General features: G+C 42.2%; 1 protein-coding gene across 3 annotated transcripts in view; it reads right to left on the reverse strand.

Moving 5' to 3' along the window:
* Positions 1–444: 444 nt before the first annotated feature.
* Positions 445–16,948, reverse strand: part of ELMOD1 (ELMO domain containing 1) — a 58,787-nt gene continuing 42,283 nt past the window's right edge. For 2 of the 3 annotated variants that reach the window (XM_068144805.1, XM_068144794.1), the window contains 7 exons: positions 15,650–15,779; positions 12,245–12,378; positions 10,327–10,395; positions 9,991–10,014; positions 8,227–8,277; positions 5,413–5,546; positions 445–1,876 (listed from right to left, as the gene is read on the reverse strand). In XM_068144805.1, the coding sequence (XP_068000906.1) occupies positions 1,704–1,876; positions 5,413–5,546; positions 8,227–8,277; positions 9,991–10,014; positions 10,327–10,395; positions 12,245–12,378; positions 15,650–15,779 (715 nt within the window). In that variant the 3' untranslated portion in view covers positions 445–1,703. The remainder of the gene's footprint in view (positions 1,877–5,412; positions 5,547–8,226; positions 8,278–9,990; positions 10,015–10,326; positions 10,396–12,244; positions 12,379–15,649; positions 15,780–16,948) is intronic. The other variant, XM_068144814.1, reaches the window with a different exon arrangement.

Genomic DNA, 16,948 nt, shown 5'->3' on the forward strand with positions numbered 1-16,948 from the left:
ACTAGGGAAATTATTAGGGCAATTATCTGATCCATTAAAGTAAAAGACTTTTCACAGAATCACCAAATCACCAAGGTTGGAAGAGACCTCAAAGATAGAATAGAATAATAATAGAATAATAAACCAGGTTGGAAGAGACCTTCAAGATTGTCATGTCCAACCCATCAACCAATCCAACCCACCTAAACAACTAACCCATGGCACCAAGCACCCCATCAAGTCTCCTCCTGAACACCTCCAATGACAGTGACTCCAACCTGTCACCATAGACCTCATGACTAAACCATGGCACCAAGTGCCACTTCCAATCCCCTCTTGAACACCTCCAGGGATGGTGACTCCACCACCTCCCTGGGCAGCACATTCCAATGGCTAACAACTCTCTCAGTGAAGAACTTTCTCCTCACCTCCAGCCTAACTGTGGATCTCAAAAATAAAGCACACAGTGCATCAGTTTAGAATGACATATAATTTATTCACATAATTCACAAGTAGTTGGACACTACTCAGTTTAATCTCCATATGCAAGTGATTTACACAAACATATAATACTAAAATTGATTGCTTAGAAGGTAAAAAATTACCATGGGTATGAAATGCCATGGTAGATGCTGTTCAATATACTACACAATCTTAGTGTCAGACACTTTGACTCATTTCTGCTTTTAGAAAAAAAAGGCAATTTGCCATTTTAAGGTTTGGTTTGGTTTTTTTTTGATAAGTAATCTGGGAAACTCAAGTGGTTTTGCTCTAAACCTTCTAATCAATTATTTCTCCCAGTTGTCAGGAACTGAACTGAGAACCAAAGCAACATTTTTCAGTAGTTTAAAAAAAAAAAAAAAAAGAAAGGAAAAAACCCAAACATTTTTGTCCCCCTGAATTCACCAAGCACAATGTGACCAAATCACGTTGCCTTCCAACATGTGACACAAAAACTTAACCCCTGTGTATTCAAAGGGTTGTGCAGGAATTTAGACCGTGCTTCAGCACGGTGGCGTTGGCGACAACAGCCTGATGACAGTTTTTGGCCCCTGCCAGTATCCAGTAGTTGTGAGTGTGTTTGCAGTTCACTGTGAATGTGTTAGCATCACCAGACCATTTGGTATTCATGCAGCTGTGTCCGATAGCAATTCTGCATAAACTCCTCTCGCTGCAACTTGTACCTCATAAGCCTCATTAATTCTGCATTAAGCATATAATGTCTGCATGAAGAAAATTGGACTTTAATGTGTTTGCCTGCATCAGATTAAATTACACACATTATCATCTTCTAGATGAGGCCCAAACACACAGCTCGCTTGAAATGCCAGTAGTTGTCTTGAAACATACCAAGAAGTTAAAAAGCTTCCACAATACAAGATCCAGCTACTTATTCCACATATACAAAAACACAGCTAGAGAAATACAGTTCAGTTGTCAATGCTGAGTTATGAGGAAAGTCTAAAAAAATAGAAAAACCTCTGATACTTGGACATCGATTCAGAATGTAGCACTGCATAATGGGGCAATATGGGCACCCATTCAACATGAGAAATCCCCACCAAGAGGAGCAGAAGGGGATCTAGTACGTGTGACAAAGTAGATGGATACTGCACCAAAAACATGCATACAATCGCCATGGTCATTCAGTATGCTAGTGATGGTCTAAAGAGTGATGTAACACAAGAGTGAGATGGTGTTTCCAAATAAAATTGAATGAGAAACTACATATTGATTAAACTTTCTGACGCAGCAAAATGAGGGCACAGAGCCATCTCTGGGTTCTGGAGCTGTTTCAAGATTCGCTTATGAAACTTCTCTCTGACGCGATTGAACTCCATTATGTCCAGTGGATCCTCTTCGATCCAGAATTTGTGGAATTCATGCATTAAGTAGCCTGCACCATAAAAAAAAAGAGAAGTAGAAGAAATGAGCACAGTGTGTGAAGACCACACTCAAAATTAGAAGGAAACCTGCAATTAACAAGCACGATTTACACAGAGAATCCTGATCAGTGAGGTTTGATACCTCATAACACTATGCAGATACAAGACAACCCACTTTGGACAAAAGAAAAATGGTGAATGTTATACACTGGCAGAACTTCTGGAGGTGTTCAGGAGGAGACTTGACAGGGTGCTTGGTTGCATGGTTTACTTGGTTGGGTGGTGTTGGATGATAGGTTGGACGCGATGATCTTGAAGGCCTTTTCCGGTCTGGTCTGGTCTGGTCTGGTCTATTCTATTCTATTCTATTCTATTCTATTCTATTCTATTCTATTCTATTCTATTCTATTCTATTCTATTCTATTCTATTAACTTATCACAAGATATACAAGAAGCCACTTGTGTTGATGTATGCATACATGAACTAAAATATGAAACTGATGAGAACAGAATAGAATGGAAGAGAATAGAATTAACCAGGTTGGAAAAGATCTTTGAGATCATCGAGTCCAACATATCAACCAACACTATCTAATCAACTAAACCATGGCACCAAGCACCCCATCCAGTCTCTTCCTAAACACCTCCAGTGGTGGTGACTCCACCATCTCCCTGGGCAGCCCATTCCAATGTCAAATCAGTCTTTCTGTGAACTTCTTCCCAACATCCAGCCTAAACCTCCCCTGGCCTATCTTGAGACTGTGTCCTCTTGTTCTGGTGCTGGTTGCCTGGGAGAAGAGACCAACGTCCACCTGGCTACAGCCTCCCTTCAGGCAGTTGTAGACAGCAATAAGGTCTCCCCTGAGCCTCCTCTTCTAAAAGCAGGGGAAGATGCTGCTGATGCTGCCTTAACAGCCTCTTGTTTATATTCAAGTCCTGCCTTACAGAGATTTCCTCATGAGAGCATTGCTTACTCTCGACCAAAGGAGAGCTTGCTTGTAGATAAGTTACCATCATGTCTTCCTGTATTAACACTTCCTCCTCATGCACAGTTTTATCTTGTGTGTGCATGACCTTGCTGGAAATGTTCAACACTTATGCCTGTGGTCTTGATAAGATAAATAAGGTGATATACAGATACACTAACTTTTGCAAGAAAACCCCATTACAGGAAGAAACTTGATTCCAAAGTGGGTTTAAGATACAGGGTCTGAGTAAGTCCTTTCCCCCCTCCATTCTGTGCTGTCCTTAAAAACATGACATCCTGCACTAGGACTTGAATGAACTGGACCAAATCTCTTTACCCCAAATTCCACAGCAGATGAACCACTGAAGAAGTATAGTTCTTCATTTCAACACAGCAAAATGTGTAACTAAGTTTTCTGTATTCCAGAAAGCAAAGGCATTGGGGAAAAAAAAAGAGGCTTGATTGCATTTATGCATTTATTTCTATGGTATGATTGTTACAACACACATGCTCCTAACTTAAATTTCAAGGTATATTTGTGTGGTGATAGTTTTCCATCATCAATTTGAGAAAAATAATTTAAGTACATCTCCAGGTCTCTTCCATATATTCCAACAGTCACAGACTCTTTCATTCTAAAGAGATGTTACTTCCAAAGAAACGCTAAAATAGCTTTTTAAACAATTACTATATACAGAATTAAATATTGTTAGATCTTTACCCCCCCACACACACTCCAATCCCCCTTCAAATCTACGAGATTTCCATGTGGCACCTTCTGTACTTCAGCAGTGACTGTTGGGCAATGCAGTTTCATGCATTGCTTGTGCAGTCAGAGAAAGCAAGAGAGCCCCAAAGCAGTGGGCCAAGCACAACTCTCCATTTCATATGTATTGCCATAGTCTGAAAGAGCAGAAGAGTGCAGATGAGGTAATATAGTGGATCAGCATTCAGAAGGTGTTTCTCTACCAGCAAGGCTCATGGCTGGGCAATAAAATTTTGACATTCTGGCTCAGTCAGGCAGCCTGCAGGCATTTAACGTAGCCTAATAAGGTCTGAGTTTGAAGGAAATTTGAAGGAAACATAGGATGACTGGGGCAGGGAGAGGAGAGAAACTGCAAAAGCATAAGTGCAGGGATTTGTCTGACTCAAACAGATAATCTCTGGGTGAATCATCTTTGCTCCAGAAGGTTTGTCTGTTGATGCTTTCTCTACAATAAAGTCCATCTGATAACCTCAAGTTTTTTCCTAGGATGGCAGGCAGAGTATGTAGGATCAGTCACAACTTTTACTGGCCCACTGCTACACCAGAGACCTGTGCAAGTTTTATCCCACTTCATAATTCATACCTGTATGGACTATGGAGGGAAGTGCTATCAAAATCAGCTTTCCTTTCAGTGTTGTCGTGATGGACTGGTTGTGCTGATCAGCAGACATATCAACTGTACCAGACACATCCATTCACTAGGCCATAGGCACGTTAGAAATGTGACAGACAGAGCAACCCCTCCAGTGAACAAATCATGTGAAGATGCATGAGTGAATATTTAAGTAGATATCTATCTATTTTTACTTATCAAGCCATTGACCTCCAAGGACAAAAGCCTAGCAGCTAAACCATCCAGAATTCCTACCTATTTAAGGCAGAAACCCAGAAACCATCACAAAGGGGAGAGCTCCAATACAGTATGATAACTGCCCACATAAGATTTAGGGTGAATGAGTCTTGTTCTGAAAAGGCTAGACTATTTAATGAAAGAGATGCACAAGACACTAGTAACTGTTATTTATGCTGTTAAAAAATAAGAAAACACCAGATGCAGAACAAAATAATGTTACTTAAATAGCCAAACTTTAAGAAAAACCCCAACCACACAAACAAAACCAAACCAATCAAACCCCAAAGAACAGAGACACCAAAACCACTCTGCAATTGTTATAAACATGCAGACCAGTGCATTTTTACTTCTTGTTATCAGTTTCTTGCCTATACAGTGAAAAATATTAGAAGTGTTGCTCCTACCATGAAAGGATGCACAGCATGTCATGCTATAGAAGAGATGCTCACCTACAGGGGAAAGGACTGGGAAAGCATTATGTTGAGGGGGGACAACTCTATTGAAATGTGGAGGACAACACTTCAGTGTCACTAAGGTTGGAAGAGACCTCAAGGATCATTGAGTCCAACCTGTCATCACAGACCTCATGTCTAGAGTAGGGAGGACACTACTGCCCACTGCAGGCTTGAATTGACGCCCTTCGCCATTAAGGGTGTTATGCACTACCAACTGAGCCACCTCAAGGCCGTGTAGATAGAAATATACTAGGTCAGTTGGATTTATTCAGGCACTTGGTAATATTTTATTTTATTGGGTTTTTTTAGGAGTTTTGTCTAATTTACCCCTTGGTTTGGTAGGGCATCCATCACAACTAAGAATTGAATACAAACATCCTAGAAACAAGAGAGCAAGACCAGCACACCCCCTGTGCTGAGTCAGTAGAGACCTTTTTTTTAAGTATGAGTAGCACAAGGTGTCAGCAGGAGTACAAACCCTGTGTTTCCCAACCCTTGTCACTTACAGAACGTCTGCTGAAAGTGAGTTAGTGTTGGTGCTTCTGGAGCAACGTTGTAGAAATGGGTCTTCAGAGCTCCACTCACAAGCAGGTTGTATGCAAGGTCTGTTATGTTAATGCCCACGATAGCAAAAGAATAGCTGTAAGAGAAAGAAGCAGCAGTGTTTGTGGAGTTTGTCTCCTTTCGGTGTATTACAGGAAACACAGATGACACTGCAGATTTTGCGTGCTACTGAGGTGCATTAATTCCCTTCTTCATGAGCTTCCAAGGGTGAGAGGGGGGTGGGGAAACAAGAAAAACATTTATCCTGCCTGCTTTGTACACTCTAGTAGCAGTGCTTCCTGAATAGAATAGAATAGAATAGAATAGAATAGAATAGAATAGAATAGAATAGAATAGAATAGAATTAATCAGGTTGGAAAAGACCTTTGAGATCATCAAGTCCAACCTATTGCCCAACACCATCTAATCAACTAAACCATTCCAATAGCAAATTCCAACGGCCAATCACTCTTTCTGTGAAGAACTTCTTCCTCACCTCCAGCCTAAACCTCCCCTGGTGCAGCTTGAGACTGTGTCCTCTTGTTCTGCTGCTGGTTGCCTGGGAGAAGAGATCAACCCCCACTCGGCTACAGCCTCCCTTCAGGTGGTTGTAGAGAGCAATAAGGTCTCCTCTGAGCCTCCTCTTCTCCAGGCTAAGCAACCTCAGCTCCCTCAGCCTCTCCTCATAGGGCTTGTGCTCCAGACCCCTCACCAGCTTTGTTGCCTTTCTCTGGACATGTGCCAGCAACTCAACATCTTTCCTCAATTGAGGGGCCCAGAACTGGACACAGTACTCAAGGTGTGGCCTAAAACCAGTGCTGAGTACAGGGACAAAATGACTTCCCTAAGTCTGCTGGCCACACTATTCCTGATACAGGCCAGGATGCCATTGGCCTTCTTCTCCACCTGGGCACACTGCTGGCTCATGTTCAGCCTACTATCGACCAGTACCCCCAGGTCCCTTTCTGCCTGGCTGCTCTCCAGCCACTCTGACCCCAGCTTGCAGTCACAGTGAAAACTGGAGTTTCATCACTGTGCCAGCATATTCAGTAGAGCAGCATGGATTTGTTCCTACAGAATAAGAACAAGCCCACACATGCCTCTGATGCAGGGCAAGCACTCCACAAGTGTCTGCAAGGTGACTCATCATTTGCCCCACTGGAGCACACTACCCACAGTTAGGACCGTTAGGTTTCAACAATGACTTCTAGGAAGACATTCAGATGTTTAAAAAGCTTGTGAAAATGATCCCCCTGAGTCACCACCAGCCTCTTCCTAACAGAGAACTAGATACACAGGCCAAAACCCAAGCAAAAACCCTAAATCAGAGCATGCTGGTGACAGAAATGAGAAAATCAGACTCATGAACCAAACTCCTGTCCTGCTAAGAGATCGAGTACTGTGTCCAGTTCTGGGCCCCTCAGTTTAGGAAGGATGTTGACTTGCTGGAACGAGTCCAGAGAAGAGCAACAAAGTTGGTGAGGGGTTTGGAACACAAGCCCTATGAGGAGAGGCTGAGGGAGCTGGGGTTGCTCAGCCTGGAAAAGAGGAGACTCAGGGGTGACCTTATCACTCTCTACAACTACCTGAAGGGAGGTTGTAGACAGGCGGATGTTGGTCTCTTCTCCCAGGCAGCCAGTACCAGAACAAGAGGACACAGTCTCAGGCTGTGCCAGGGGAGGTTCAGGTTGGATGTTAGGAAGAAGTTCTATACAGAAAGAGTGACTGCGCTATGGAATGGGCTGCCCGGGGAGGTGGTGGAGTCGCCGTCATTGAAGGTGTTCAGGAGGAGACTTGATGGGGTGCTTGGTGCCATGGGTTAGCTGTTTGGGTGGGTTGGATTGGTTGATGGGTTGGACACGATGATCTTGAAGGTCTCTTCCAACCTGGTTTGGTTTATTCTAATAAAGGTTTATTCTAATAACTCAGAAACTGAGTTATTTATGAGTCTGTTGCATCAAGAACTTGACATTTCTGGCAGTGACTATTTCCCAAGAAAATATATAATATCCAACACTGACATTTCATGATAAAAGCAAACTTGTTTAGCTATTCAGCAATTATTTGTTTTCCTCTCCTGTAAACATAACTGTCTTATGTAGACTGTCATGGGCATTTTTTTTTCAATTATCTCCATCAAATAAACCAAAATACTTTCATTTTCTTTAACCTTTGATGTATTTCAGGTGGGGAAAAAACAAAAGTCTAGAATTTAATGGCAAGTTTCACAGAAAAATGAAACATGAGCATTAAAACATGTTACTGGCTTTCAAATGCACACACAGTTCCATACTCATGAATAATGCAGCAACAGCAAGCTCACTGCTTAAGGAAAAAAAACAACACACCCCCCAAAAAATCAGAAACACAAAACCCCAACCACCTCACCACTGTTTTTCACCTCATCACTATTTTTTTCACCTATTATACTTTTCTGAAAGCAGATCAGAAGCTGTCTCTGCCAGTAAGAAGTGAGACTCGATCACATTATGTGTTAAGATGAATTAAACTGATATTCATCACTGCACTATTCGTAGTATATGGAGAAAGGGTCTCTGTGCTACATCTTTTTAAAGTCATTTTCCCCTAATTCTTACTTCAAAACTGTTTTTCCTGTAATCTTTGATCAAAATCAAAGTGTGGTTAAGACAATAGCTGTTAGCCTGCACACGGACATTTCCTTTAGAAAGTAACCAGGAAACAGCTTTTTCCTCTCAAATCAGCATCATTGTTAGCTGTTGGGTTTGTGACAACTTTAGAAGTCTCTTTACACTTACCCAATGGCCTTATCAAACTTTTTCTTCTCCCACTCGGCTTTGCTGAGGTGGCTGAGGAAACAAATAAATAAATAATTACAGTCCAGGTATTGCCAAGTATTGTTATCTGGCAAGTATTTTCTTCCAGTTGCTTTTGTATTGTAATATTGACTGAACACAGTCAATTGCCTCCATTGATAAGGCTAATCGCGTTTAACTCTACATCTAATCTAATAGATTGATATAAAAGGACTGGAAATGAGCAACTGGCTTTTCATAGCATTGTTGATAAACTTGTCTCATCATTATGAAGTATGCACCTATATCAGTGCTCTCAGTAAAAGCCAGTTGGTATCTACATTGCCTGCAAAGATGACCCACTTCATTTGAGTCTGCACTATACAGGAAGTTGAGAAGAGTGCATTCCTTTTAAGTAATCAGAGACAGGTTTAGCCTTTTGTGTTTTCAAAGTTATATCTGACACTCATCACTAAAGACATGATTTACCTGAGGTAGCAAACACGAAAGATACACCTCTAACTGAAAGTTTTATGTCCAGCCAAGTTAGAAACCACTCAACAGCCAAAAATAAGGAACATTATTTCCCACTATTCAGCATAACCCAGAGCTTTTCAAGGACACAGAAGCTTTCTTCCTTAAAGCAGTATTAGTTAGGGAACAGATTAATTTCAGGCTACACTTCTGCTGTTCAACAACATTTTTGTTTACAAGAGCTCTGTGATCCAACCAGTCATCTGGCACTCCACTAAGCTGGATTTAATCCACTCGAATGAAGAAAGTTCAGCAGAAACCATGGCCTGCACTTATCACCAGCTAAAAGCAGCCAAAGAAGCAACCCTAACCAGTGCTTTACACCTATACATGCCTGTGGGAATTTTGCCCTGGTAAGTCAGATAGGAACTTGCAAGTTTTAGATCCCAAATTCTAGGCAGCCATTTGTGAAAGTGTTGTAAATATAGTATTTTAACATTGTTGCCATTAAGTATTCAAGATGCTAATAGGCTCATACCTATCCTGACCTGAGTGTTAAGAGGTGGCATGCATGAGGACATACTTCACCTCCTAAAAGACTCAGTGTACAGGAATATATCAGTCTTCACCTGTTTGCTAAAATCTTAACCATCTTTGTAAGCTGTGGCAGAACATCATTTAAAAAAAAACCCTCAAGCAAACATTGAAAAATAAAGGTGGCACATGTAGGATGTGGACAAGCAATGCAGTTCAACAGAAACAGAAGTTACACTGATCATGATCACATCAGAATCTAGGATGGCTGCTAGGTAACCACACCAGGAAGGACACCATGGGCACCAGCCAGCAGAATCTACCTTTCAAAGGATTGAAATTGCATGGGCTCACACAGCACTCCATGACTCTTCAGCTGTGCTAACAAGTCCTTGGCCTAGACAACATTTGATTATCAAGTCAGTCACAGCTGTTGTGACCATAGTGGCACTGCTCAAGATGTTTTTCCATATAGGTAAAAGTCACTCAAACTCCTTAAGCCTGGTACTAAAAAGGTCTAAAGTACAGTGCTTTGGCTGCATCAGACAAGGTTGATTTCATTCTTTATACATAAGCATGCTCAGATATAGCCAGTGTTGCACCACTAGCTACACCTGAGTTAATTTTACAGAATGGAACGTGGAAACCTTGGTGTTGCAACCAAGACTTTCACTTTAAAAGATGCAGAAGTGCGGTATGGTTTGATCTTCATTTACATGTAGGTTCCCATAAAACCAAGAGAAATGAAAAAAAAAATACCTTAGTTCCTTCTTAGTGACTTCCCTTCATTATGAAAAGAAAAAAAAAAAGAATTAAAAGAAAGGTAAATAAAAACACAAAAGCACTTGAAATTAGAAGTATAAACAAAACCATCTAACACTAAGTGTAACTGTTTCCAAGATGCAGTAAGTTTGCCTCTCAGACTTCATCAGTTTTCAGGATCAGTACTTGAAAACAGGTATGATGTGGCAATACCCAAACATATGCCCAAACAAACAAAAAGAATAAAGCCAAAACAAAACCCCAGCCCCCTCCCCCAAACACCAGCCAGCATAGCACTCTCTTTAAGTTACTTTTTCTTGTCTCAGGCATTACCTGTATTTAGGATGAAGCGAGTCAGAGAGAACTTGCAGGGCTATCTCAGTGTCCCATTCAGCAAAATACCTGCAGACATATATATTTGGGGCTGTTACAGAAACAGAACATAAAAAGCATCTTAACTCATACTAAGCTGTCCATACACACCATTTGAAAGGTCACTACATGTGTTATGCAACATGAGTAGCACTTAACATGTTAAATTCATTAAGTGAGCACACATACCCCCAAAATGAAAGATGAAAGTAGCTTCAAGTAATGAATGCAATCCTGTAAGTGCTTAGTGAATGTGCATTACCAGAGTCCCCTTTCTACCCATCCTGCAGTAAATTGTTGCTTATTACTAGAGCATTTTGGCTGTTGGGCTCAAGAGAAAGCAATCCAGGCTTCTTGACCTGGCATATTCATTAAGCAATATAAGAATCACCATGGGAAACTAAGTGAAATACATGGCAGGGATTCATCTCCACTGGAAGCTCAAGTACAGAGTTAAGAGTCTGGGTTGTCACCTGAATTTTGCTAGAGAATGACATTCAGAAAGTGGATGATTTATGTCCTCCAACCTGTAAAAGCTGAAAATACTACTCTTTGCCCTTATAGGGAGAGGTTTATTTTACCAAATGTTTCCACGTTACATAACTTTACCTGCATTAGATACACTGGCTGGAGGAAATGACAGGCATTGATCAATTCCCAAATTAGCAACAACAGATGTGGTACTAACACCTAGTATGTGATGCAGGAAGGAAGAGTGATGCAAAATCGCTGATTAATTCTGAGTATCAACAGAAACAAGTAGCCATTTGTGGTGGTTTGAGCCTTAACTGGGACTTAAGGGCTCAGATGGGGGCAAGGCTGAGAATCCTTCTCCCACTTCCCCCTCCTCCCTCCCAACAGAGAGGAAAAAGAAAGGGAAGGAGCAAATCCACCAAGAAATAATTTGGAGTTGCCTTGGAAGTAGAGAGGTAAAGAGTTTTCTTTAAACAATCTGTATCTATATATCTATATCTATATCTATATCTATATCTATATCTATATCTATCCATATATAAAACAATAACAGAATAACAGGTGAGGTTCACAAGGGCAAGGAATGAGGATGGATGGGAGGAAAAGAAAACCCCAAGAATACAAAACCAGTCTCTCTCTGAAGAGGCACGGAGGCAGCAGGGAGAAAGATCAGGCCTGATCATGTGGCAGAGGAGCAGGAAGGCAGCTGCAGTAGCACTCATCCAGGAAGGCAGGAGCCAAAAAGAGAGCTAATGGCTGCAGTGTCCTCTCTTTCATACCCCAGCTGGGCAGGGAGGGGGGAGTGGAACAGACTCAGTTTCCCAGCGGGTAAATGCCCTGCGGGGAGGGCAAAGCACTCGCAAGCCCTTCCCCACCTTGTTTTCAGGATGGGTATTAACCCATCACACCATTCAACTACAGAAGTCTGCCATCAGTGGCTGCATTTCAAGTGTTTTGCCTAAGAATTCAGCATGAAATTCCCAAACAAGAAAGCCGAGCAGTAACATAACCCTCCCACCCACACAATTCCAGGGTATTTTGTACAAAGAGAGCTAGATAGTAGTGAAAATATGCTTTCCAGTTTCTTTCTTATAGGAAGAGACTGCTAACTTACTGTGCCAGAGAAACTTAAGAGAGGGGGAAAAAAAGGAAGAAGAAAAAACTGCTTAGCAGCTTAGCAAGTGGTATTACTGAGTTAAATTAGGAACACTGAAAGGAAGGAGATGCTGCTGAAAAGAGATGTCCTCCAAAAAACTGGGCCAGCAAAGAAAGTATTTCACTTTTTTTATATGAAGTCCCTCACACTTTTAAAATAAGTTATTCCCACATGCTAAAAATCTACAAGTAATGTGGTTTTTAATGACTTCAGACACACATAAACCCTTCTACGGATGAATATACTTACACCAAGTTATATAAGCCCAGGAGACCCATCCCTCTAAAGTCTGTTTTAGGATCGTCACCTTGGAAACCAATTTCACACCACTGCTTCGAAATCCGAGCTTTCAGTGGTGAATTGGGCTTCAAGCATTTCCACAACTAGGAAGATTACAGGTAAAAGATAATTAAACTTCCACACATTGGCATGGCTTTTTCTTTTTTTTTTTTCCCCCAAACCAAGTTAAGTTCTGATGTAACATCACAGCATTGCTATCTCAGCAACCCAAATATGAAACCAAATTATATTCCTGGGGGGTGAAGAGGGTGGGAGGTAAGTCCAAAACCTCTCTTCAGAACTGCAGATGTTTCAGCCCTACAAGGCCCTTCTGATCTCATCGGCAGCTGCTGTAACATCACAGTATCACAGTATCGCTAAGGTTGGAAGAGACCTCGAGGATCATCAAGTCCAACCTGTCACCACAGACCTCATGACTAGACAGTATCACAGTATTGCTAAGGTTGGAAAAGACCTCGAGGATCATTGAGAGAACATCTCACACAAGGACTTCTTTCGTTCATGCTTTGTGCACCAAATTGGGTCCATGCTTCCATAAGCACAGAGAATGGCCTGGAATTTGTTTGTAAATCACTGGCAGAGTGTCAGGCAAACTGCCTCCAGGTCCCTGAGGCTCTGCAGCAATCTTTTCTCCATCATCTTTTCCAACTCTCTGGAAGGGTTATAAATTAAGAGTGCTGACTTGGCTACCACAGTGCTGAAAAGCAAATCAGATAACATTAAAAAAAAAGAATTCCATACAAGAACAGCAGTTGCCACCTTCATATTTAATTAAGGAGTGAATAATTCATTGATCTCAGATACCAAAAACCCAACAACTAAAAAGGCGAAGCAGATCCTCAGCTGGAATAAATCTACTTAGCTGTATTGGTCCAATGACTTTAGCACCAAAATGTCATGTTGCTAGGCACTCAAAAGCAGCCTAAATTGACATGCTTGACAAATAGGTACTTCTGCACAGACCTCGTGGCATATCACAAGCTCACCCCCTCTGATTTCTTAATATACTTTGGGTGTTCTCCATAGGCTGTGAGTTGGTGAGTAAGGCCTCAAGGAACGCATTTAGACAAAGCCTACCCAAAGGAAGAAGCTGTAGGCAGATTTCCCAAACATTTTTTTTTCATGTTAGCAATTTGAACTGCATTAAAACTAAGTGCCTTAAGAAGGTTAAAGCTTGAATGATTACACTTCATAATGACTACATAAATCATCATTTTTAAAATCATATTTGCTATCTTTGTTGTTCATCCATCAATGGTAAATAGAGTATTATTCATTAGTTCAATCACACTAAATTAATCTTTCTCTCATTCATAAAGTGCTTTGCTGTTAAGCATGAATAAATGATAGACATTAGGAACTCCAATTACCCATTGCAGAGATCACATAACAGAATACCTAGAAGAAATGAAATCCAATTGGCCTATTCTTCCCCAGCTTGGGCTGGAAACAGAATTAAACTCTTGGACAGGTTGGCATTTGACATGAGAATTCACAAAAGCAAAGCACCTCCTGTAAGCAAGTGCTAATACACAGGTTACACTGGGCACTGATGGTGAAGCTGATACTTTCTTCAACATTATGGATTTACAGCCTAAACTGCATTGTTTAATGACCCCTCAGACAGTGTCCGTTCTGCTTTTATTCTCATGAAGTTATGTTTTTAAGCACTTACACATCATTGCTGACATGATACTCAAGAACATCTAAAAATCAGACTTTTGTCCTCATAGGCTTGGAAGGAGACCACAGACCACAGCTCCAGTTCTCAGATCCAATTCTTGTAGATGCTCAATGTGTTTAGAAATGCTTCTCTGGAGCCAAAGGCTCTCCTCAAACCATCAACAAGGTACCTGGTATTTTCAGGGACCAGCACTGTAGTTTGGTACCTGGATCTCCCACCTCCAAGACATGTGCACCTTGCTTGGGTAAACCTGTGTGTCCTTTTAGATGAAGTCTACTCTACCCACAAAAATGAGCACATTGAGCTTGTTTATGCACACGAGCATATTTGGCTGCACAGAGGCAGGACTTGAAAAGAAGAAGTCCATCTGCACCATCCTACCTGGTGGCTAGACCACTCCTTCAAGGGACAGCTCTGGATTTGGACAGCTCCTTCATGAAACTCCCACCTCCCAGCAAGGAAGCAACCTTAAAGACAAGTTTCTAGACACTTACAGGAATTCCTGGACCATTTGAGGCATTCTTCAGAAATAGTTACTTGCATCCATAAGTGTTTATATAAGATGTCACTAGGATTTTTGGGAGTACCTGAATGCCCAAATCTCTGAGGTAAAATTTCCAGAAGCTCCCACAGTAACTTGTGTAAAGCACTACACTTCAAGCTAGAGCATGGAAGGCAGCTTTACCATCACGTGCTGCAAATCCCCCTGGATGCGCAGCAGAAGCTCAGGTAGCATTGAAATTCTCAATACAGATGTATTTTTAATGCATTTCAAAACATCCAGAGAGGTGGTGTGTTTTTACAAATGACCTGAAAATTCTGTAAGAAGGCATTCTGTTTATAGATAAGCTACTTATTGTTAGTCTGTGTTTCTTGCCATTTCTCTGAAGCACCTTGCATTAGCTACGGTCAGAAACAGGATCAGAAGAAATATTAGGACTCGCTTCTACACTACCTTGAACCCTCTTTATTATCTCCAAACATTCTTTTCTAACATAAGAGCTCTCTAGCTCTCCCTCTGCTTATGGCTGCAAAATCATCTTCCTGAAAAAATACCTCTTTATTTTTTTTTTCATACATCTGCTCCAGTGCAAGGCTTTCCTGAAAGCATGAAGTAAGTAAAACCCAGCTGGCATAGTTTTCATCACTCTGTGTGTGTTAGCTAAAGAGTGGTTTCATTTTTGTTTTAATCTGAAAGTGTATTTGGTAAATATAATGTGTAAGTCATCATCTCCAGCCTTCCATCCCACACAATGAAGTTTGCCATGGGGATACACAGACAATGTCTTCAAAAAACACAAGAAACAGAAGGGAAAAACTCCTTTTATTCTGGTTGAGAGAGAAAAACATCCTTCTCATGCTGAAGAAAGGTGTACGGAAGTAAGACATAGGGCTATTTTTCCAGAGCTGTTATCAGCAGTACAAGCTGGGTATCCAGTGCTTATAGTCCAGCCAAGGGACATGCATTTATCAAACAGGGAGCTAGCTGCTTGCTTGGCAGGTGTTACACCCAGACCCGATTAATAAGCTCTATAGTCTTATCTTAAAAACTGGTACACCATGGAGGAAGGCAACAACACCTCCTGGTGTTTTCAAGAGGTCTATAAACCAGGCTGTTTGGAGCTGACCTGGATAAAGGATGTCCCTCTAAGCACTTGTTAAGCACCTACCTTCAGAAGCATTTCCTCATGTTGCGGATTCTCTGAATCATAGGGCTCTCTGCGCAGCTTTTCAACCTCTGCAATCAGATTTCTGTACCCCACAATCTGCAGCAAGCATGCCTGAAGAGACACCCCCAACCTGAGGGGGCAGGGAAGGAGAACAACGTGATTATATGTAGCCGTGAAACAGCACCACTGAGCACATGCCTGGTTAATTCACCTGAGTAATGTTACACCAAGGAATTGACAGTCTGACACTTTAATTACAATGGGAGAATTTCCAAGAGATCAATATTACATTAAACAAGGTCTTGTGAAATGCATGGTCTCGGCTGAGGGAGCTGGGCTTGTTTAGCCTGGAGAAGAGGAGACTCAGAGGAGACCTTATTGCTGTCTAAAACTACCTGAAGGGAGGTTGTAGCCAGGTGGGGGTTGGTCTCTTCTTCCAGGCAAACAGCACCAGAACAAGAGGATACAGTCCCAAGCTGTGCCAGGGGAGGTTTAGGCAGGGTGTTACGAAGAAATTCTTCACAGAAGGAGTGATTTGCCATTGGAATGAGCTGCCCAGGGAGGTGGTGGAGTCACCATCACTGGAGGTGTTTAAGAACAGATTGGATGAGGCACTTGGTGCCATGGTTTAGTTGATTAGATGGTGTTGGGTGATAGGTTGGACTTGATGATCTTGAAGGTCTTTTCCAACCTGGTTAATTCTCTCCTCTCCTCTCCTCTCCTCTCCTCTCCTCTCCTCTCCTCTCCTCTCCTCTCCTCTCCTCTCCTCTCCTCTCCTCTCCTCTCCTCTCCTCTCCTCTCCTCTCCTCTCCTCTCCTCTCCTCTCCGAACCTCTCCTCTCCTCTCCGAACCTCTCCTCTCCTCTCCGAACCTCTCCTCTCCTCTCCGAACCTCTCCTCTCCTCACCTCTCCTCTCCGAACCTCTCCTCTCCGAACCTCTCCTCTCCGAACCTCTCCTCTCCTCTCCTCTCCGAACCTCTCCTCTCCTCTCCGAACCTCTCCTCTCCTCTCCTCTCCGAACCTCTCCTCTCCGAACCTCTCCTCTCCTCTCCTCTCCTCTCCTCTCCTCTCCTCTCCTCTCCTCTCCTCTCCTCTCCTCTCCTCTCCTCTCCTCTCCTCTCCTCTCCTCTCCTCTCCTCTCCTCTCCTCTCCGAACCTCTCCTCTCCTCTCCTCTCCGAACCTCTCCTCTCCGAACCTCTCCTCTCCGAACCTCTCCGAACCTCTCCTCTCCGAACCTCTCCTCTCCTCTCTTCTAACCTCTCCTCTCCTCTCCTCTCCTCTCCTCTCCTCTCCTCTCC

The sequence above is a fragment of the Melanerpes formicivorus genome, unplaced genomic scaffold, assembly GCF_026170545.1.
Source record: "Melanerpes formicivorus ecotype bairdi unplaced genomic scaffold, bMelFor1.0.p_v2 SCAF_1, whole genome shotgun sequence".
Lineage (NCBI taxonomy): Eukaryota > Metazoa > Chordata > Aves > Piciformes > Picidae > Melanerpes > Melanerpes formicivorus.